Below are 23,818 nucleotides of genomic sequence, written 5' to 3' on the forward strand. Positions count from 1 at the left end.
TAATTGTTTGATGATTAGCTCATTTATCGGGACATCTGTGTGATCGATAACTCAGTTCTCTGGCAGTGTGGAAGCATAATTCATTTGAGGCCTTGACTAGTTTATTCTTCATCTAAGCCAGCAGTTCTGCAGAAGATAAAACATCATGGAGTGTAAGTGCGTGAATAGTAGGGGTGTAACGGTACACAAACATGATGCTTTCGGTATGTACCTCATTTTTGTCATGGTTCGGTACGGGTTTGGTACAGCAGGGGGAGAAAACTAAATTTAAAATTGCTTTTTTTATTATTAAACTGTGTTTTTCTGAACAAATATGTCTCTGTGTTTAAAAAGTATAATTAATTATAATTAATTTATTGCGTAGCCTGCATGTGATGGTATTTTGGCCAGCTGTGAACTCGTGAAGAGCTTATAAAATGTGTAAAGTAGTCAAAACAGCGGCGGGAATCCATCAGTCACACACACACAAATGATCTGCTGCATGGAGACGCGTGTCGGATGCCTGTGATGGGCAAACCCGCGACTATGACAAGAAAAACCGACATGCGTGAGGATTCTGTCCTTTTTAGGGTCTCGTCTTCCTGTTTTTGGTTCGGTTACATGTCTTTGGTCCGTGTTGCGTTCATATATCTTTCGAACCGCACCAGAGTTCATTTGGAAGTGGACCGAGACCCATCTTTTCAGCGGTCTCGGTCCGCTTGTTTGGTGCACACCAGGGTTCGGATGGCAGCGTTCACATATGTTCAAATGAACCGCACTAACCGAGCAATCGCACCAGGGTTCGTTTTAATCGAACCAAACATGACAAGTGTGAACGCACCCTTAGTGAAGGAAAGAACTAGCATTGCGAACAGCATAACTGATCTAAAAACAATGGAGAAACAAAATGTTTTGCCCTTTCGCAGTCACTCTTTCCTGCTCTCCTCTCTGGAGTTTGCGCTTGGAGATTCTGTATATCAGACAAGGTTGGCTAGGCCAGATTTAGCTTCACTAGATCTGGCTAGGCCTCCTTGGTGGCAGCGGGATGGATTTTTCCCCCCGAGTGACTGGCCGAGGTTCCTTTGGTTCCTCGGCCACATTCCCTTAAAGGGACCACCCCCTCTCGGGCTGTTGGTTCCAGATGCTCGAGCAGCCTTGGTAGGCTTTTTTCGGAAGGCCTCTTTTAGGCTCAGCCTGGGCTGTTGGCCGTAGGGAATACTGTCACTGACAGCCTTGGATTTCTGCCCCTGGTTTTTCCCTGGAACTGCCGGATGTGTGTCCAGACATTTGGACTGGCATTCTCCTCTAGCATGGCGGCATGTGTATATCGTTCCCCATAGCGCAGTCAGCGCAGAGTAAAGTTCCCTTTCGAAAGGGAACGTCTCAGTTTACATATGTAACCATGGTTTCCTGAGAACAGGGAACGAGACTCTGCGCTTTCATGCCATGCGGCGGGATGCCTGCTACAGTCGCTCAAAGACAAGATGATGTCGGCTGTTTCCCCAGGCGCTCCCTTTATACGTCACGGTTCGCGCCGTTTGACGTGATAGGCTGTCCCCGGCCAATAGGATTGGAGTGTGGTGATTTTTGGCATTTCGAGCACGGGTCACGGAGGACGTTCTCCATAGTGCAGTCAGCGCAGAGTCTCGTTCCCTGTTCTCAGGGAACCATGGTTACATACGTAAGCTGAGACGTCTGTTTTAAAACCTAGAGAGCTTCTTACCTAAACCATAAAGGTTTACAGAGAAAACTATTCGTGAGCTTCTCGATCACTGTATCTCATTTGGCTGGTAACCCCATGGAGGTACTGGATCCGCATACAGCTATCTGAATACTCAGTTCTGGGCACACATCACCTGAGCTTTAAAGGTCAAATGGCTTAATCACACTAGAGATGGAGGAAAAGGATGTGCTGACAACGCTGATTAGCACCACAAGAATGTGCCGGGTCCCAAGCCATTCACCAGTGACTATCCTGAGCTGTGCCCAGTGTTGCCAGGTTTCATAAGCAACCTGGTCTGACAAAACAAACCTAAAATAAATGACCCCTGGTATTGGTGGGTCGGGCATTCGCACATCTGCCCCAATCCACTCCTTTGAGTTTTTTTCGTTCATTGAACCATTTCTTTCCACAATAAATAAATAAACAATGGGGAAACAAGGCTTATCCATCCCTTATCTATCCTGAGAATTGAACACCATTATAAATTAAATGATCACACTTAAATTATCTGATAAAATGTTCACACTCTTGAGAGGTGGTATCATCAGCATGGTTATGGTTCCATCTAGTTTTTAAAGATGGTGTTTATATGGAGACTGCCTACTGTGGAAACTAAAGAGAAGTGATTATCATTACAGCTCCCCATGCTGTCTCTGCTGTCGGAGCCATCACAGCGTACAGTACCTCTCATCGTGTAACTTCCCACAGTCTCTCTGCAAATCGCTATGAATCAGATTTTTTTCCACATTGTGACAGGCGTGTAGTGCTCCGGACCTATTAATATTTTGTTTGATTTTGTGTTATTTATAATAATAATAAACGTATGTACACTGCTCAAATAGATTAAAGTAACACTTTGAAAACACATCAGATCTCAATGGGGAACATTTTCATGCTGGATATCTATACTGATATGGACTGGGTAATATGTAAGGAACGAAAGGATAGTAAAAGGAAAACAAATGCATACTCACTGAACCATATAGGCTTGTTTATTCATCAATGTTTCTGCTAGTAGCCTGTGTCAAGGTGACAAAGGATGGAAAGGAACGAAAGGATGCCACATCGTTTGATGGAAATGAAAATTATCAACCTACAGGGGACTGAATTCAAAAGACACCCCGAAAATCAAAGTGAAAAAAATGCAGCAGGCTAGTCCATTTTGCTGAAATTTCATTGCAGCAACTCAAAATGGTACTCAGTAGCTTGTATCGCCCACACATGCTTGTATGAGACTTCTAATGAGATGACGGATGATGTCCTGGGGTATTTCCTCCCAGATCTGGAAAAGGACATCACTGGCATACTCTCATCACATGAGACCCGGCATTGTCGTGCACCAGGAGGAACCCAGGACCCACTGCACCAGCGTAGGGTCTGACAATGGGTCCAATGATTTCATCCTGATACCTAATGGCAGTCAGGGTGCCATTGTCTAGCCTGTAGAGGTCTGTGCATCCCTCCATGGATATGCCTCCCTAGACCATCACTGACCCACCACCAAACCTGTCATGCTGAACGATGTTACAGGCAGCATAACGTCCTTGTACAAAAGAGCAGATACCGGTCCTGCTGATGGATTAAGGACCTTCTACGGCCTTGTCCAGCTCCCCTAGAGTAACTGCCTGTCTCCTGGAATCTCCTCCATGCTCTTGTGCTGGGAGACACAGCAAACCTTCTGGCAATGGTACGTATTGATGTGCCATCCTGGGGGAGTTGGACTGCCTGTGCAACCTCTGTAGGGTCCAGGTAACGCCTCATGCTACCAGTAGTGACACTGACCCTAGCCAAATGCAAAACTAGTGAAAAACAGTCAGAAAAGAAAAATGTCAGTGGCCTCTACCTGTAAAACCATTACTGTTTTAGGGGTTGTCTCATTGTTGCCCATCTAGTGCACCTGTTGTTAATTTCATTATCACCAAAACAGCTGAAACTGATTAACAACCCCCTCTGCTACTTAACCAGGGGCCCGTTTCAATAAGGACGTTCAACCAACTCCGGGTTGAAACTTGAACTCTGAGTTGACTTACCCTGAAATGGGAAACTCTGAGTTTTCTGTTTCAGAACTGTTGAATTGAGTTAGTTCAATCCACTCTGAGTAGGTTGACTCGGAGTTAAGCACGTGCACCACGACTATGAAAAGCCATTATCAATGGAGCTCCGATATTACGATTTATCGTGGCAACAGCACGTGACAAAATGACGTCTGCATACTTCTGAGTCAATGCAAGTTTAATTCTTATCACCGCTATAATATCAAAGGTGAAAACTGGCAGAGCAGTAAGTTACTGAACTAATATTCATTTTCATGTATCCCACTTGCAAAAAAAAGAAAAATGCATTTTTTTTTTTTTATTATTTTGCAAATTATGTTCTATTTATCATGAAAGCTAAAAGTAGCAGTTCTATGAAATAAGTGTAAATGGTACTTAGATGCTATTTATATTTTATACTGGCAGATACATAGGTACTATTTGCACCTATGTTTTGTAAATTAACAGGATGCAATAATAACAGAGTGTAAATTATTTTATCATTATTAAACATTCATTAGGCAATTTTAGAATATTTTCTTAATTTTTATTGAAAATAAATTCTTTTCTGATATGATATGATATACGATATGATATGGGAAAAGGGAAAAGAGTGAGCTCGGCGAAGGACAGATTAGAACCCAATCATTCGCGTCACAAGTTGGTTCTGTGCGCTCACCGCGCTACTGCTTACACCACTGAAACCATTAATGAAATATGTTTTTTTTAACCTTGTGTGATATTGGTGGACGGGGCTACTGTAAATTCCAAATAATCTTGATTTATGTTTGAGAAACAAAATAATTAAAATTTTTATTACCACACTGGCAGATATTGATAATTTTAAGTAAATAAAAATGCACTTAATTTAGATCCCCCTAGGAAACAAGACTAAATATCATATATAATTTTCATCTTGATTTAAGAATTTTTAGATATTTGTACTTGAAATAGGACAAAAAAAATCCTCCGTAAGAAAAGCATTTTTGCAGTGTGAATGAATGAATGAACTATTTAAACATCACTTGCACTTTAAAAGGGGGGAGGAGACCGAAAGAAACTCTGGGTTTAAGTTACAAGCTGTTTAATTCATAAAACTGAATTACAATTAAAAATGTATTAAAACTAAATTCATTAAAAATAAATCCATAAAATTATTCCATGATAGGAATCCTTAAAATGTTATGAAGTGCCTGAGAGAACCCTTTAAGTGTACATATACCTTTTAAGTGTAACATGAATTAACAATGAACAGTTATATTTTTATTAACTAAAATTAACAAAGATTACTAAATACTGAGAAAAAAATACTGATAATTGTTAATGTTTGTTAATGCCTTAAGCATGCTAACTAATAGGACCTTATTATTGAGTGTTACCAATTATATTTAAAATTAAATTGACATTAAAGATCATTTTTTAATTTATTAAAGTATTTAAAAATGCATTGACAAGAACTACAAGCACACACTTCAAAATGACTTTAGAAGTAAATCAATATGTATGCCTTGTTTTATAGAGAAAAATCTTAAGTCACCATAAAATCAAAATTAACAATTCATGTTTTTAAAAAATCATGTGACTCATAATCTTTAATCAAAATAACTTCCCCTCCCTCTTACAGCGACATCTCTTCTCTGATGATGTGTTTACTAATGCGAGGGCGGGGCAACCTGTCACTCACATGAATTCAACCAATAGCAAACCACAACCATCCAATCAATTGCCCTATGGACAACAAGTCCCACCCTGCATTTTTTTCTTGTTCGAAGAGTCGTTTTACTTAGTTGTGTCACAACAGGGAAGAAAAAATGATCACAACTTCCGTTTCATGACTTGAGGTGTGTGATTTTCAGATTTTTCTTTTTTCTTGGAAAGCAGATAAAATAATAATTAAGAAAATGTGTTTTGTATGTTGGCTATTTCACAATACATAACTGCACAATGACTGTGTGCAACTAAATTTCCACTTCGTCAAACAAGCTGTGGTTGCAGGCTTTCTTAACTAGACATATACAGATGTGTTGTGAGAAAGTGTGTGATGGCCATGACTGTTAAATCATGGATAGATGCCCTGTTTTCCAAGCCCTAATGGATTCTGGCTTACTGAGCTCAGACGCTAGAGATTAATAAGACATCTGAAGCATCATCCACTAACAGAGTCAATCCATTACTGGCTGACATAGCAAGCCAAGGTCTTTATCCACTTTCACATAGCACTTACCTATGTACGCAAGTAAAAAGGAGCATTCATTTGTGATATTGACAGTGTGGTGTATAGAACCAAGAGTTCACACAATCTTTCGCAAAAACCATCCTTGCACTGAATGTAATACAACAATTTACGTAACAATGGTTTTAAGAAGGATGCTCTCCGATGAAATGGCCGGACACACAGTAAAATCTTGTGCAAATAACAGCTGATAACACAATCTGATCTGACCAAACCTTTTAAGCTGTCACATATCAGAAAAAATGGCTAATAGTTTCCTTTTGCAATTATTTGATTATGTCTCACCAGCTATTATTAGAATGTCATGTTTGTTGATGAATATTGCTTGCAAATTTAAATTGTGTAACTTAATCATGTAAAGGAGACCAGTCTCTAGCAGATCACTCAGCACAGATCACTACTGCCCTCTCTTGCCATTAAAGACAAGAATCCTCCCATCCTGTCCAGCTCTATTACAATTAGTGAGATAGAACTGTGGCAAAGCTTTGCTGGATGGCACTTCTGTTCTAGAAGTTAACTGAGATTAAGATGCAATTAATATGCAAAATGCAGCATCCAAAGAACTTTTCCTCACTGATCCAAAAGAAATCAGGTGACGCAGCAGTTGTGTATAAAATCACTGTAGATCTTATATAAAAATCAATGGAGATCTGTCAAAGAATTTATTTTCTTAGGCAAGTTTTAAACCTATTTCAGTGATTTTTAATGCATTTTATTACAACTAACACTGAGTTTGAAGTGTCATAAAATAGAAGTTACATCCATTTTTACATGCATAGTATAACATACTTTGTGAGTGAAACAGCTTATCAAACAAGAATAAATATGAGACTGGACTTGATTTTATCTATTGGTTGTTAAAGTTGGAATGAAAAGAAAATTCACACAATTTTATTTTTTAAAATGCATGTAATGGATCTCATTGTAAACAACTCATCCATATGCCTCCCGTATGTTTCCTTCGTTAAAAAGTTTTTGACCTTGTAATGTTTAAATAAAATGAAACAACTCTCATCTCTCCGGTGACGTATGCAGGACTTTTCCAATCATTTAGTGTGCTAAACTCCATCCCTGTAATTTGAGAACAAATAATACGTCATTGATGTAAAATAAGGAATATCACAGGATAAGCTAATTTTTGATTAAAAAAAAAAACTTAATGAAAATAGATAAAGTTCCCATTTCCCCAAAATAAATGAATTTAGAAATTGAAAAGAAAATGAGAAAGGATATGCTACAATGCATCTGTTAAACTGCACTAATTAACAACCATTACCCACAAAAAAATGCTACTGAATATTGCCTTACCATGTTCAGTTAATAAATGAATCCAGGGTAATTCCAACTCATCTGTATTTCATAAGAGAAATAAAGAGAAATGCATCGCTGCATTAATACATAAGATTATAGGTGCATAACACACAGCAGTCATGCAAGCGCACATATCGGCAGCAGAGTCCTGCACCTGTGCTCTCTGTTTGCAATGAAAGACTGACATGAGGGCCTCTGGGTCGGTGGTATAAAACCAGGACCAGTCCCAAGATGCAAATCCGCCCCCAGACCGGGTTTTGGAGCATGTAAGTCGGAGTCAGGGGAGAGGTGTTGTGCGACAGGCTGGATCTCAGTCGATGAAGGTCTCATGCCTCACCAAACCCATTTATTCTCTCTGATCTGACCGACTTTATGCAGTCTTTTCACTGTCTTGATTAAAAGACACATCTAAGCATAGTAATCTAAAGATTAATGTAAGTTTAATGTAAATGATAAAGTACCGTAGGCTACTTATAATGTCGAAATCATTGCAGATATCTTCAGTTTGTTGGTGTATGTTAAATAAAACATTTTGTCAATTTAGAATGAAGCAAAAAATGGCTGATTCACTTGCAGGCAGATGTTATTTTTATGATTCAAGAATAGACAGTAAAAGCGAAATCTAAATTTGAAATACATTCTTCCTTCATTCTCAATTATCTTTTCAAAACGCCTCGTTTTATAAAAAAATAAATGCATTTGACTTATTTAAAATAATCAAAAGCACAACATTATATAAAACTCATTATGAGCTTTTATCAAGAAAAAACACCCACCAAAACAGCTCTGATCCTGTGAGGACAGAAGAATCTAGAAAACACAGTCTAATTCACCATCAGGGACCGAGTCCAGAAAGCATCTCAAAAAAGATCCTCCCTCCTACCAACAATTGTAATTCCTAAAGGCCTCGTGATGTTTATAAAGGGGACTCCACAATCTGACCCACATCTTTACGAAAAAAATCATCTATCCGGTAAGAAGAATGCCATTTCTTGTCTTATCTGTCTTTAATTATGATTTTTTTAAATATTAAAAGCCATAAGTACTGCTGCATGCTTTTTATAATGTTGGTATTCCACTAACCTTTTACATAAAAAAGGATGATCTTGCCATTGTATTGGTTGCTTTAAAACAAGGGTGTCCAAACCTCCTGTACAGAGTTTAGCTCTAACTTGCATCAACAAACCTGCCTGGAAAGTTTCTATTATGCCTAGTAAGATCTTGATTAGGTGGTTCAAGTGTGTTTAATTGGGGTTGGATCTGAACTCTAATGGACAGTGGCCCTCCAGGAACAGGTCTTTAGAATATCTTCTAATTTTATAAACAAACTTTAAATTATTAGTTTACATTTGTTGTTTTGGGTACTTTCCAAATCAAGTTTTGTACTTTTTTTTAAAGATTTAAAGTGTTAATATGATAGAAATTGATTTTGATTTAACACAACTTTTATTTTTAACTATTATTACTATTATTATTATTATTATTATTATTATTATTATTATTATTATTATTATTATTAATAAAGCATAAATTGTACTAGTTTGAAAAAAATGTTTTTTTAAACTATTACTGTTAAAAAGTTAAAGGAAGGTAGAGAGTTAAAACCACAACCTATTTTTCTATTCTTTATGTAGACAAAGTTGTGAAATACAAAATTCACAGAATTAAACTAAAATTTTATTGAAATCACACAGAATAATCAACTTGTCATCTTATGATGAGTAGATCAGATTCATAAAAACTGATGACTACTGATATAGATTTCCATTTGTGCTCAATAAAGCAAAAACAGACCTGACCAACTTGAATATATAAATGGACACACTTTATCAAATCAAGTGCCCATTATTATAAAAAAAAAAAAAAAAAAAAAAAAAAAAAAAAAAAGTCAATTGATTAACAGTCAATTCAAGGAATCCTCCTAATCCTTCTCAGCACACATGCTCCCACTGGAGAGAGTTTATCCTAAAGGCAGAGAGAGAGAGTAGGTCAGGGACATGCTCAGGGCCACGAGGGCCTTTGAGGCCCCTGTGGAGCATTGGTACAGAGAAAAGCATGACAAGAACACATGAAGCTTCAGATCTAACAGGGAGGTGCTTCACATAAGCTCTACTATAAAGGGGACAGATGAACCACAGACCTTCATCAGTCTTTTGTATGTTATATGTTTGACATGTTTTGTAGTAGCTAACAAATAAAATTTCATAGATGAATAGTTCTGACTCTAAACTCTGATTAGACGAGCCATGCAAGAAGTACTACAGTGCCGATTCAGTGCCATACAACTGTGATTTTCATACTTTTATAAAACAGAGCACACATCTACAGTTTACCCTAATCTGTGTAAATTAATGTTAAATACAAAGAGCGCTGTTGCCACAACCTACCCACAGGTGTGAGTTGTAAAACTAATAGAAAACATGATATTTAATGTTTACTTTCTTACTTTAGATTTTTTTTTTACTCAGTTTCCTTTGATTTGGGAGGGGGTAGTCATGTATGATAGGGATTTTACTTTTGTAACTGGTCTATGTTTACACTGATATTACTGCATGTTACCGCACTTATGACCTCCCCAAGTTTATATGTTGTTTATCAGTCCTAAAAGTTCCTTTAATGTCATTTGTTGTGCAAAATATGATAATTTAATAAGTTGGACATTGTGAATATGTTGCTACAATTGCAAGTGCCTCGCACATAGCGAAGTGTGCCCTTATATATGCTGTGGAAACAGGGCGGGACTCATGTGTTGTACAGACCCTGATGGAAGTCCCTCTCGACAGGTGCTTCTACACAGATGTGTTCCTGTGCACTCGTGTTTGTGCAGCGATTGCACTCCTGTGGGGATATGCAGCCGGATAGCAGGAAAACATCCTCAGGGGTAGATTATCCTGCTTGTTTGTGGTAGCTGATGCATTGTTAGATCACAAAATGTGACATGATCCACAAACTGTCTTACTTTGGTAGCTTGAAGCTACTAAAAAGATAAAGTTATTGCTCATATGTTACTTGGGTCTCAAAAGTTTCTCTAAAATTCCTTAGGAGAAACAAAAATGGAACACAAATGAGAACATTGGCGACATTTAAGAGTGTTGGTAAAATTTGAAAAGGTATATTGAAATCTCTGACTTCAATTGCAGACTTTGGTATTGTGGGATTACAAATTTAAAGGGATACTCCACAGTTTTTCTTCATTTTAAACTATGTTATTCCCTTAACTAAGACGAGTTGATACATACCTCTCTCATCTCAATGCGTGCACTAAATCGCTCTGTCTTGCGGCGAAACATTGTTAGCACTTAGCTTAGCCCAGTTCATTAATATCTTCACTCGTGAAAAGTCCTCTCACCGGCCCCCGCTCCCTCTCCTGTAAAAGTCACATTGGTTCTATTGACGGAAATGAGAGATAGGAGGAGAGGGAGCGGGGGACTTTTCACGAGTGAAGATATTACTGCGCCAAGTCAAAGTGCTCCCGAACACTTGCTATGGTATTCCACCATACAATATAGTTATCCATTTTACACGCTTAGAAAAGCACAACGTTTTGTTTTGTGTCATCGTCCTATAGGTCGAGTTACACTACTCGAGTAACTGTATTTAAATAGGGAAAACGTGGAGGTGTTTGGTAGCTTCTCTGCTTGGCCCCTATTAAATGAACTGGGCTAAGCTAAGTGCTAACAAAGTTTCGCCGCAAGACAGAGCGATTTAGTGCACGCACTGAGACAAGAGAGATATGTATCAACTCGTCTTAGTTAAGGGAATAACATAGTTTAATATGAAAAAAACGGTGGAGTATCCCTTTAATATCTGCTATTTCCATCACATGACATAGAACCAGAAACTATTGTATTGGGCATTCAAGGGGAAAGTGATGGCATCAGTTTACTGATAAGATTTAGTTTCCAGTGAGGAAGAACTATAGGGGCTTTTGCACCAGAGGAACCTTTTCATAGTTCCTAAAACTATTGGTTTAAGTACACGGATTTTGCCGTGTCCACACCACAGGAACTAGGAACGATTTTAGTTCTAGGAACTCCTTTTGGGGGAACTACATTAGCTCCTCCTTCAGAGTAGGGTCTAAACCAAGCAGCAACCTCCCCCTTTCTCTTGTGAAGCCAATACGGAAGTAACTTAAACTGCGATTCATCGACTGGCCGCTAGGGACAGGCTCCAAAAGAGAGCAGAATCTCATAGAGTCCCATGTTATAGCAGAAAATGTTATATATCTGTTTATAGCAGAAAAAAACATGTTTACAAGTTGGTTCAAATTGTGGTTTTGGTCTATACTGCTATTTTTGCCCTTCATGACAACTCTGAGGGGGGTGAATTTTTTTATTTATATTTTTCAATTATATTAAACCTTAAAGTTCTGCATAATTAAGGGAGTGGCCACTTGAGTGACAGGTAGATTGCACTGCTGTCTGTGAGCTGTCACTTTACCTCAGCTGCCGCTGAATTTGGCATCTCAGCCGTTTTTGTGCTTTTTTTCTCGATTATTTTATACAATTATATAAAATATGGCTTGCTGCATAATATTCGAGACTGATGTGTGTCTGTGTGCATGCACGGGGAAGAAACAGAACACACGTTGTTGGATCGTGGCATTGGCTGAAAGTTTTGATTGCGAGATTTACTACAATGACAATACCAGGAGGATATACAACTCTGAAAGCGCTGCTTGGATATTATAACTAAAACTGCTGCACTATTTTGAAAAAAATATACTTTATATATACTATATACTTTGGACACAGGCTCATTTGTTTGTTAGATACGATCGCTGCTCAGATTGCATCCTTTCTTGAAGAACGATGACAGAGAGCAGATCATTCAGAAGAAATGTGAAATGTTTTTTTTTTTATTTTGCAATGGACATTTATATTTTACCCAAGTGCCACAGATTGGATTCATCTCGCGATCTCTATTATAAAGGTATGAAGTCCCATTTGATGTTCCATATTGTTATTTGCACACCCAACACAAATTACTGGTGTTGGAGCATCTATATCTTAAAAAAACACCGTAAATTGACAGTAAACCTTTAGAACTTTCTGATGTTAAAACTTATCTTTATTAATAATTTAGATAGTATCTAGATAGATAGCTCCTTTGCTTGCTAACGTGGTCACGTCGAGCTAGGCGGGCGTGGTTTCAGCAACCAATCACATCAGCTCAAACCACCTCCCCGCCCATTTTCAGTTATCCGGGAGTGACGTGCGGTGACGCGCAGCTAAGATGGCAGCGGCCTCATTTTCGCTTCAAAACTGCTGTTCAGAACTCTATGGGTGACGTCACGGATGCTACGTCCATATTTTTTTTACAGTCTATGGTCTAAACCAGCACTATAGGAACTATCAGTGTCATAGATATACCTTGATTGGTCAACACTGGCATTTTTAAAAAGCTGTGTAAACATATTTACTTCACGAACTTGGAAAACACTGATAACAGCATTTACCTGCTGTCTGCAGGGTTGTGTTCTTTTCTCTGCCTCAATGATATGTAATACTGAAAATTGGCATGGAGATTTTGTCTCTTACCCCCACTTTTTGCTCTTTCAGTTGTGTAAATTATGCATTTATATTCCATCTGCATTATTACGAAACCCACAACACAACAAACACAGCTCCGATCACGGCATCCTTCATCCACCGTTTTTTCGTTTCTGTAAATACCACACTTAAAGATGCCACTGTCGGTGGAACAGTTAAGAACAGTTCCTATTCCCGGTGTGAATGCAACCAGGAACATGGCCCCGGGAATAAATTAGTTTTCAGGGAACTATCCTAGTGGCTAGTTCAGAGTTTCTAGAACTGAGTTTCTAGAACTGAGTTTCTAGAACTATTCGGTGTGAAAGGCCCTTATCTTTCTACTGAGAGTCAAACTATAGGGCTTTCACACCAGAGGAATGTTTTCATAAGTCCTATAACTATTAGCGGAAGTGAAAAGAAAAAAAAAAAAAAACTGTGAAATCAACTTTAACTCCTGGTTTCACAGACAAGGCTTATGTCTAGTTCCAGACTAAAATGCAAGTTTGAGCTGTTTAAATGAAATCATCTTACACTGGCATATTAAATGCCCCAATTGAACTAAGGCATAATCCAGGCTTAAAGGGGTGGCAGATTATGATTTCACTTTTTTAACTTAAGTTAGTGTGTAATGTTGCTGTTCGAGCATAAACAACATCTGCAAAGTTACGACACTCAAAGTTCAAAGCAAAGGGACTCATAAATTTGTCCACTAACCATTCAGAAACATCCTGTTGCATTCTACATGTTGTCACTTCTTCTTGAGTCTCTCCATCATTGTCTGACTCCGGTTTTAACATAAACGGATGAACAGTTTCTGACATTTTAAGCCCTGGAATCACAGACGGGGCTTAGGCTTAGCCAGGATTAAGCCTTATTTCAATTAGGATATTTAAGTAGCTTTTATAAACATACCCTAGAAAAAACATTACTGGTGTGCATCTTGAGGAAAAACAATGGCACTGACATATTTTAAAGGGATAGTTCACCCAAAAATGAAAATTTGATGCTTATCTGCTTACCCCCAGCGCATCCAAGATGTAGGTGACTCTGCGTTCAGCACTCGGTTAGTGATGTCTGATCGTGCTCTGACAACGGCAGTGATGTCTCACGCATATACTTCAATGAGTGATCAGACCTTACTAAGCGAATGCTGATCGCAGTTGGACATAATGGTGTATTAAGAGGTAAAAAAAATTATATAAATAATGTTCGTTTTCTCGCACAGACGAGAAAAAACATTTCATGTCTTAGGACATCAATGTGCTGTCATGAGCCGCAGGGTTTAATTTGGATTTGTCTGTGCATGTTTTTTTTTAACTCTTATAAATTGTTGTAACACGGTTAGTAGATACGGGAAGAAGGAGGCGGGAACCGGCGAACATTCAACAAAACTTTAATACAAAACAAACAAAGAACAAAACGAAAGTAATGCCGACAGACCCTCGCGGACGTCTGCCGGCCACACAAACATAATAAAACAAAGTAAAGTCCAGGCCTGGTCCTCTCTCGTCCTTCACTGTAGTCGTTCCTCCTTTTATGCTCCCCGAGCTACTCCTTGAGGGACTCAAGGCCGGTGCGCCTCCCAGGTAATGCTCATTAACACTCGCGCCACCGGCCTCGCGCCATTCCCTCACGGCTCTCGCCCGCCCTGGTCGCCACAATTGTGTTACCATTCACTCGCATTGTAAGACTGACAGACGGCAACAGCTAGCGTTAAAAATCATCATTTGTGTTCTACTGAAGAAACAGTCACCTACATCTTGGATGCCCTGGGGGTAAGCAGATAAACATCAAATTTTCATTTTTGGGTGAACTATCCCTTTAAGATATATCAGTGCAAGTTTCTTTCAATTAAAACAGTTCAAACATGCATTTCAGTCTAGGACTAGCTTAAGCCTTGTCTGTGAAACTGGGGGAATGTGAGTCTGCGTGAGGTAATCTGAGCTGCTAACATGAGCTCTTGAAACTCCACCCTCTTCTTGAGAGCAGCAGCTCATTTGCATTTAAAGGGACACACAAAAACAGAGTGTTTTTGCTCACCCTCAAAAATTGACAAATTTAACATGCTATAAAAAAAAAAATTATCTGTGGGGTATTTTGAGCTAAAACTTCACATACACACTCTGGGGACATCAGAGACTTATTTTACATCTTGTAAAAGTGGCATTATATGACCCCTTTAATCTCTGTGAAACCAGGCCTAAGGACTGTCTACTGATTGCCTTTAAAATACCATACTGAATGCATATAAAATGTATCATTGCCTTAGTCTGATTTGCTGACTACACCTCCAAACAGCACATTCTCAAAAAAGAATCCTGCTGAAAATACACCCAAGCGTCCTGGAAAAAGAATTTATTCAAGATCTGGAGTTTGCACTTAACCCATGCATGCTTTGCTTTCCAAAAAAGCTTTCACTCTACAACGATCCTACTAATGCTGAAGAATCTAAAGGTTGCTGGATTTAAAAAAAAAAAAATAAATACAAATTTAAAAAAAATGTGATTTTGGCCACGATTTTGGAGTTTTAAATAAAATTGGGGAATCGTAAAATATTTATTTTGCCATCCAGCAAAGTCAGCAGGTGACTTGCTCACTGATTATTTACCTTTGCAATTGCAAAGAATTGCGGGTTGAAATTGTGGGTTTTCCTGCTAAAAACATTAGAGCATGAATTGCTTTGGTTTGTGCAGTTCACTGTATGCAGTATCATAGCACAAAATCGAAATCACTGACAGAAAAATGACACTGTCCTTCTAGTTTCAGTCAGTCTGATATTATATTCAAAACTGAATTTGTGAGCTTGCCATTTCAAGTTCAATTAACATATAATTTTTACTGTTCTTTCTAGAGTCTCATTTCAGATCCTCAGAAGTCATGGAGGGTCAACTACGTCACGACACAAGATTCAGCTACATCTTCAGAAGCAGCCTGCCCTCCTCTAACCTGACGACCAATTCAGTCAATGCGACACACGTCTTCAGTGTGTTCGATGGGTGTGAAGATATGGTGGCCGGTGTCGTTTTTGACCTAGCTATACAGTGCTTCAACGTGATCATAGGAATACCTGCCAACATCCTGGTCATAGCAAACCTAATAAACACCCGTAAGGAGCCTTCAACTTCTGACATCTTCCTGGGCTGCCTGGCTTTCATGGATGCCTACTTTGGATTCATGACGATCATAGCTTTCCTCAATTTCTACCACTGGAGGAGTGCTATGGGTTATAGGGCTATGAAATTCTCTTATGGCGTGAAGGACACCAGTGGGCCACTCTTCCTCTCATGCGTCTGTCTGGATCGCTTTATAGCCGTTCTTTTCCCCATCGCATTCGGACAGCTGAAGGACATCAAATACAGGATCGGCCTGACCATTGTGGTACTGTTGCTCACTTTTGCTTATGCTTCAGCCAAAACCGTTGGTGGCATTCACAACTTTGAGAAGGTTTTCACTGGTGAGGTCTTGTTTGCTTTCACCTGGATGGTTGTGTGTAACGTGGCCATCCTCTGGGCACTGAAACGCTCACGAGGCTCTGGTAAAGATGAGATGAATCCAATGAAAAGAAAGGCATTTAAGATGGTGCTGTCTATCTTGATCATCATCGTGAGCAACTATCTCCCACCAGTTGCCATGTTCCCCTTTGAAGACCATTATCCACATAAGATCTTCACTTGCTATGTGCAGCCAGTATGTTTTGCCTTTGTAAACATCAGCAGCACTATCCAGCCCTTAACTTACTTGTCCCGCCTAGAGAAAGTACCATTCTTGCCTGAATCTTGTGTGAAGAAGTTAAGCTGCAAGGAAAAAGACAAGTCCCCAAAGGAATGACTTCTGTCATGGTCTGAAATAAATGTTCTATACTGATACACTGGAACTGATTAGTAAATGTAAATTAGTAGCTTAATTTCCATAGTTATTCATATCTCAAAATATCTCATTATTTTACTAGATGTTTTCAGACTCTTTCTAGCTATGTTGTTGATGAATTTTTAATATATGCTTTGTTAGAAATGTTAAAGCATAAATGTATCTGTTGTAAATCCTGAGACAAATAAAACATGCAAAGATTCATTTAAAGAGTTGTGGCGCCACCATGTGTTACAGACAAGAAAACAGAGAAGTTGTTTGTGATAGATCTCTGAAATAAATCTATTTATTAAATCTGTTATTCTTAATTTAAAGTACTGTGATCCCATTGGGTAACCGTGACACATGAGGCATCCAATGGCTATCTTTTCTGTCTCAGTTGTGTGTCAGTAGTTATCAGGCCTAAACTGCCAGTGGGTTCTATGGGTGAAAAAACAGTTTGCAGAGAAAGAGTGAAAGGTGGTCAACAGACAAGGTTTCCTCACAGATTATCCAGCTGGAAGAAGACAACAGCAGTCAGAAGGAAGAGAGAATGGCATTGCTGTCTGAATCAACAGATTATCTGATTATTACACTTTTGCTTAAAAGAGGCATGATGTAGTAGAAAATCAGCTCTGTACATTTAAAAAATGCCACTGAGCTTCCTTTAGTTCAGTTGTTCTTTTACTTATGGAGATGCATCATAAATACTATTTTGTAAGTAAGTTTTTGAATAAGCCTGAATACCATTTTATAAAATGAATTCATGTATGCTTAATTTTGTGTCATGTCATTTCAACTTTAGACATGAGCTGAGTTTGGTCAAATCATAACTGATTTGACCAACTGATCAAGGTGTTTATGCTGGCTGATGAGCAAACTGGTCTTCCAGAGAAAAGTGGTCTACACAGGTCTACCAGAGGAATGGAAAGCTGCTGGATGAATCGAGTTTTAATGGCTGTCATTGACCAGGTTTGTGATCTACTATATATGGTTTGTGATTTTCCTGATTGCTTTCTAACAAACTGATGGTGGCCCTTTTTTCTTTTCTGAATTTCTTTTACAGAATGACCATCACAACTTGGAGAGCTTGGATTCTCACAGTATTCCAGTGAAGACTAGAGGCAAATTCCCCATGAGAAACTCATGAGAAGAAATATAGTAAGTGGTCGCAAGAGTTTCAAATCATACGCCATCCTAAGTATCCACTGGATAGAGTCCATTTCAGAAATGCCTGATGCAGTGTATGGTTTCAATGGGATTTTCTTCTGAAAATAGTTAGAATAGTGATCAGTTTCAACATTTACGGCTCAGGTGACTGGCTTAAACATATATCTGTTACCGAGTGCTCATTAGTCCAGTCTCAAGGTCATGATCAATAACATATTTATCAAACTTCAGCCATGCCCTGGCAACCAGCCAGAACACTCTCAACCATTTATAAGTCAGGACTTGATTTCATCTTTCAGAAATGTATTAGATTATAGGAAGTTAGGTGTTGCTAACTAAGCGGAAGCAGATCTGAATGCCAGTTTGCAGTCAGGCCCTATTCACACGAACATGGGTATTTTCAAATCTGCAGCTTTTTCTATGGGGTTTAGCCGTTCATCCACATGCAAACGCAGTTTCCGGTCACTGAAAACTCCTGCTAGGGTGAAGATTTTTAGAAACTCTGGTTGCAGTGTTGTCATGTAGACGGTGAAACCAGAGATTTTGGCTTGTAACGTCGGAGTGCATGCCATTATCTCCTTTGTTTGACGTCAGATTGTGTGCCACTATCTCCTTTGTTTACATGAAGCGAGTCTGTGCAATGACGGCCGTAGCCAAAATATTGCTGCTAATAACTGTGCTAACAGGGCTTATCACATGTATATTGTAGAAAAGAGGCATCAGAATGCAATACGCAGGACACTGCTTATGACAACACTCCGACAACACAGACATTGCCGCCACTGTCGCCAGTTTTGGACGAGACCCAGTCGGACCTCTAGTTGGTGGGACAACTTTGAGAACGAAGTGGTTGTTGCTGTAGAATGGCGAGAGAATTTTCATTTTTCAAGGACATCACTGTTGTCTTTGAGTGAGCTTCTTCACCCACACATTGAAGGGAAGACTGTAATAAGATCACCCGTCAGTGTTAGCAAAAAAGTTGCCTGTATTTAGCAGACAAGGGCAGATTACACAAGAGGGCAACAGCATTTGGATTGTCAAGACAATGTAAGGCAAGTGTGTGAAGCTATTACAGTCCACTTAGGCCCTGTGTACAGTTACCTGTCACTGAGTCCAAAGTAGAGGACGTATAGCAGGGTTTCACCAAGCCAATGGCATCCCTCAATGGCCGGGTAGTGTCCATGATGCCTGAATTTTTTGCAAATTCCATGCTGAACACATATTTGAAAAATGGTAAGATCCGCTCCTCAAAAAACAAATTATAAAACACAAGGAGGCCATTTGACTTTTTTATCTTGTGGACCCAGCATATCCTTTGCTTCCTTCCCTGATGAAGGAGTATGCAAATGGGGGGAGCAGTATTTTGTCAGTATTTTGGACTGTCTTCATGTCGAAATAGAATGGTCATCGAATGCGCTTTGGGCAGAATGAAGTGCGGTTTGGAGCATTGAGAAGGGCAATGGACATTAATCTAAATGACCTTCCCTTTGTCATCTATGCCTGTTTTATGATCCATAAATACTATGAGGCCATCAAGGAGACGATGGACGAGAACAGAGTCATAGAGGCAATTCAGCATGACAAAGACAACCAGCAAGACACACAGACTTATTTCAGAGCTTTTTGAGTTTCACCACTGGCCACTTAAAAAGCATAACAAAGTAGTATAAACTGACCTTATCATAACCTAAAAATGAGGTTAGGGTAATATAAAGTAGGTGGCAAAACCGACTGCTTGTGTGAACTTATTATGTTTTTGACATAACCTTGTGTGTATTTGACAGTTTAAGTTCAATTCACAAGTTCACACTTACATATTAAAGGGTTAGTTCACCCAAAAATGAAAATAATATCATTTATTACTCACCCTCATGTCGTTCCACACCCGTAAGACCTTCATTCATCTTCGGAACACAATTTTTAGGGGCCAAGCCCCGAAGGGGCTGTAGCCCCTATTGTAATTGTACGTTTTCCCTTTTATTATTATTATTCTTCCTCCCGAATGGGAGTCTATGGCAGCCCTATCAACGGAACATGAGAAAATGATGAAATTTGGCACAGTTGTAGAGATGCTCATGAATAGTGATTGGACCAAATTTGGAGTCTCTAGAACCAACTCTATAGCGCCACCACCAGTTCAAAATTTCAACATTCTAACGGTTTTAACATTTGAACTGTTTGTCATAGAAAAATTTAATTTAGTTCATCTGATTCGTCTCTTCATGCTGATGCTATTCAACTTCTTACATTAAGTCTCCACCCATTACAGTAGCGGCCATTTTGAAAAGTACAGTATTTGTTTTTTTTCGCTTCTCCTCCTTCAAAATTTGTCAAATTTTGTCCAATCTTTGATCAGATTATCTTTGGACTGAGCCGCACAGAAATGACTGAACAGATTTTTTTTATTCATCTTTGTTCAAAGGTTATGATGTCACGAAGTTAACGAGGTCGACCCAAAATTAGTATAGAGGCTGTATCTCGGCCAAACTTTGAGCAATCGAAACAAAAATTGGTACCCTTCATCAGAACCATGGTCTGAGGGTCTATGCCAAACTTGGGAACAGCGCCACCTACAGGTCATGAGATATGAAAAATGGCTATTTTGGCCAATAACTTTTGAACAGTTTGTCAGAAAATCAAGATCAATATATAATATGTCAATATTGGATGAATCATGTGTCCGCCATTTTGAATTTTGTCATAAATTGCGATATCTTTTAAACAATTTGACATATCTTCACAAAAATTGGTATGTATGACCTTTAGAAGGTCGTGAAGGTACCTGAGAAGTTTCAGCACAGCGCCACCTACTGTTCCACAGATGTAATGATTATTTCAAAAACGCTTATAACTTTTGAAAACACTTTCCAAAATGTGTATGCTTCATGTCATTTTATTCCCTGGCTTATGCCGATTCCGACAATGTATCATTTGTCATTTTCCTTAAATGTACCTGTCTGCCATATTGAAGTAAATGAAAAACAGTTTTTTCGCTACTCCTCCTACAAATTTTGGTCAATTTTGTCCAAAATCAGCTCAGATGATCTTTGGACCGAGCCGCACAGAAATGACTGAACAGATTTTTGATATTCACTACCATTTCCGAGATATTCATCTCTGAATGTGACCTTGCTTGTGTTTGTTGTCTTATGCTAGTTAGCTTAGCACAGTAATTGCTTAGCATGCTAAACTATTGCTATTCTTTCTAATGTGGTCTTCAGTCAACAGGTTAACCAAAACTTGGTTGGCATTAAATAACTTTGCATACTAATATGGTTAACATGCTATGAAGCTTTTTTTTGTGAACTCTTTCTCACACTGAAACCTCTGCTTAGCATACTGATGAACTTGCATGGCTGATTAGCTCAATGTGTTACGCCACGGATCCCGAATGCTCTGCATCGTGGGTTCGAAACTCAGTGTGACACATGCCCAGACCGCATGAGGTACTGTGGCAGGAAAAGATGCAGAACTTGTGTCTGTTCTAGGCATTCTGCCTAAAACTGGTCTAATCTGAAGCTATCACATGCAATTCCTTTATGTCCAAATTCGTAGTTATTCTTCTTCCCCCTGTATGGTAATCAATGAACCATAAGAAGGAAAATTATCAAATTTGGCATGCTTGTAGTGATAGTAATTAAAAGTAATTTGACCAACTTTGGAGTATCTAGGACTAAGTCTATAGCGCCACCACCAGTTCAAATATTCACTTTTGTAAAGGTTATAACTTTTGAACCCTTTGTTCCAGAAAAATGAATGTCAATACAACTGATTCCTCTCTTCATACTGATCACATTCAATATCTTACATTAAGTCTCCACCCAGTACAGTAGTGGCCATTTTGAAAAGTACAGTATTCCGTTTTTTCGCTACTCCTCCTTCAAAATTTGTCCAATTTTGTCCAAACTTTGGTCAGGTGATCTTTGGTCTGAGCCGCACAGAAATGGCTGAACAGATTTTTTTTATTCATCTTTGTTCAAAAGTTATGATGTCACGAAGTTAACGAGGTTGACCCAAAATTGCTATAGAGGCTGTATCTCGGCCAAACTTTGAGCAATCAAAACTAAAATTGGTACACTTGATCAAGACCATGATCTGAGGTTCCATGCCAAATTTGGGAACAGCGCCACCTACAGGTCATGAGATCTGAAAAATGGCTATTTTGGCCAATAACTTTTGAACACTTTATTAGAAAATCAAGATCTTGGTGTCTATGGATTCCCTGTGCCATGCCGAATCCGAGGATATCAAATTCGTCAACATCGGATGAACCACGTGTCCGCCATTTTGAATTTTGTCATAAATTGCAATAACTTTTAAACAATTTGACATATCATCACAAAATTTGGTACATATGACCATCAGAGTGTCCTGAAGGTACATGAGAAGTTTCAGCACAGCGCCACCTAGTGTTCCACAGATATAATGATTTTTGCAAAATTGCTTATAACTTTTGAAAACATTATCCAAAATTTGTCTGCTTTATGTCATTTTATTCCCTGGTTTATGCCGATTCCGACAATGTGTCATTTGTCATTTTCCTTAAATGTACCTGTCTGCCATATTGAATTAAATCAAAAACAGTTTTTTCGCTACTCCTCCCACAAATTTTGGTCAATTTTGTCCAAAATCAGCTCAGATGATCTTTGGACCGAGCCGCACAGAAATGACTGAACGGATTTTTGATATTCGCTACCATTCCCGAGATATTCATCTCTGAATGTGACCTTGCTTGTGTTTGTTGTCTTATACTAGTTAGCTTAGCACAGTAATTGCTTAGCATGCTAAACTATTGCTATTCTTTCTAATGTGGTCTTCAGTCAACAGGTTAACCAAAACTTAGTTGGCATTAAATAACTTTGCATACTAATATGGTTAACATGCTATGAAGCTTTTTTTTTGTGAACTCTTTCTCACACTGAAACCTCTGCTTAGCATACTGATGAACTTGCATGGCTGATTAGCTCAATGTGTTACACCACGGATCCCGAATGCTCTGCATCGTGGGTTCGAAACTCAGTGTGACACATGCCCAGACCGCATGAGGTACTGTGGCAGGAAAAGATGCAGAACTTGTGTCTGTTCTAGGCATTCTGCCTAAAACTGGTCTAATCTGAAGCTATCACATGCAATTCCTTTATGTCCAAATTCGTAGTTATTCTTCTTCCCCCTGTATGGTAATCAATGAACCATAAGAAGGAAAATTATCAAATTTGGCATGCTTGTAGTGATAGTAATTAAAAGCAATTTGACCAACTTTGGAGTATCTAGGACTAAGTCTATAGCGCCACCACCAGTTCAAATATTCACTTTTGTAAAGGTTATAACTTTTGAACCCTTTGTTCCAGAAAAATGAATGTCAATACAACTGATTCCTCTCTTCATACTGATCACATTCAATATCTTACATTAAGACTCCACCCAGTACAGTAGTGGCCATTTTGAAAAGTACAGTATTCCATTTTTTCACTACTCCTCCTACAATTTTTGTCCAATTTTGTCCAAAATCAGCTCAGGTGATCTTTGGACCGATCCGCACAGAAATGACTGAACGGATTTTTGATATTCGCTACCATTCCCAAGATATTCATCTCTGAATGTGACCTTGCTTGTGTTTGTTGTCTTATGCTAGTTAGCTTAGCATGCTAATTGCTTAGCATGCTAACCAGTTGTCATTCTCTTTAATGTGGCTATCAAGTTAACCATGAGCTTCATTAGCATTAAGTTAGCTTAGCATGCTAATATGGTTAGCATGCTAAGTAATGCTTTTTTGTAAATTCTTTCTTACACTAAAAGTTCTCTTCCACAGATTGTTGAATGTGCATCCTCAAGTAGCTCAATGTGTAAAGCCAGTTACCTGATGAGCTCTGCACCCCAAGATAGTGGGTTCGAATCCCAGGTGGAGTGGTTTTATGAAATAGTGTGTTTTGGTTCCTTTACTGCCTCTTGGATTAGAAATAAATGCTTTTTGTTTCATGCTGTGTTCATTTTC

The 23,818-nt window shown here is 38.7% G+C and overlaps 1 protein-coding gene across 1 annotated transcript; it reads left to right on the plus strand.

Moving 5' to 3' along the window:
- The first annotated feature begins 15,687 nt into the window (after window positions 1-15,687).
- On the plus strand, window positions 15,688-16,638 carry LOC137009633 (G-protein coupled receptor 183-like). The gene has a single exon (XM_067371993.1). It carries the CDS (start codon window positions 15,688-15,690, stop codon window positions 16,636-16,638), a length of 951 nt encoding a protein of 316 aa, XP_067228094.1.
- The last annotated feature ends 7,180 nt before the right edge of the window (window positions 16,639-23,818 follow it).

This window comes from Chanodichthys erythropterus, chromosome 3 (assembly GCF_024489055.1).
Source record: "Chanodichthys erythropterus isolate Z2021 chromosome 3, ASM2448905v1, whole genome shotgun sequence".
Lineage (NCBI taxonomy): Eukaryota > Metazoa > Chordata > Actinopteri > Cypriniformes > Xenocyprididae > Chanodichthys > Chanodichthys erythropterus.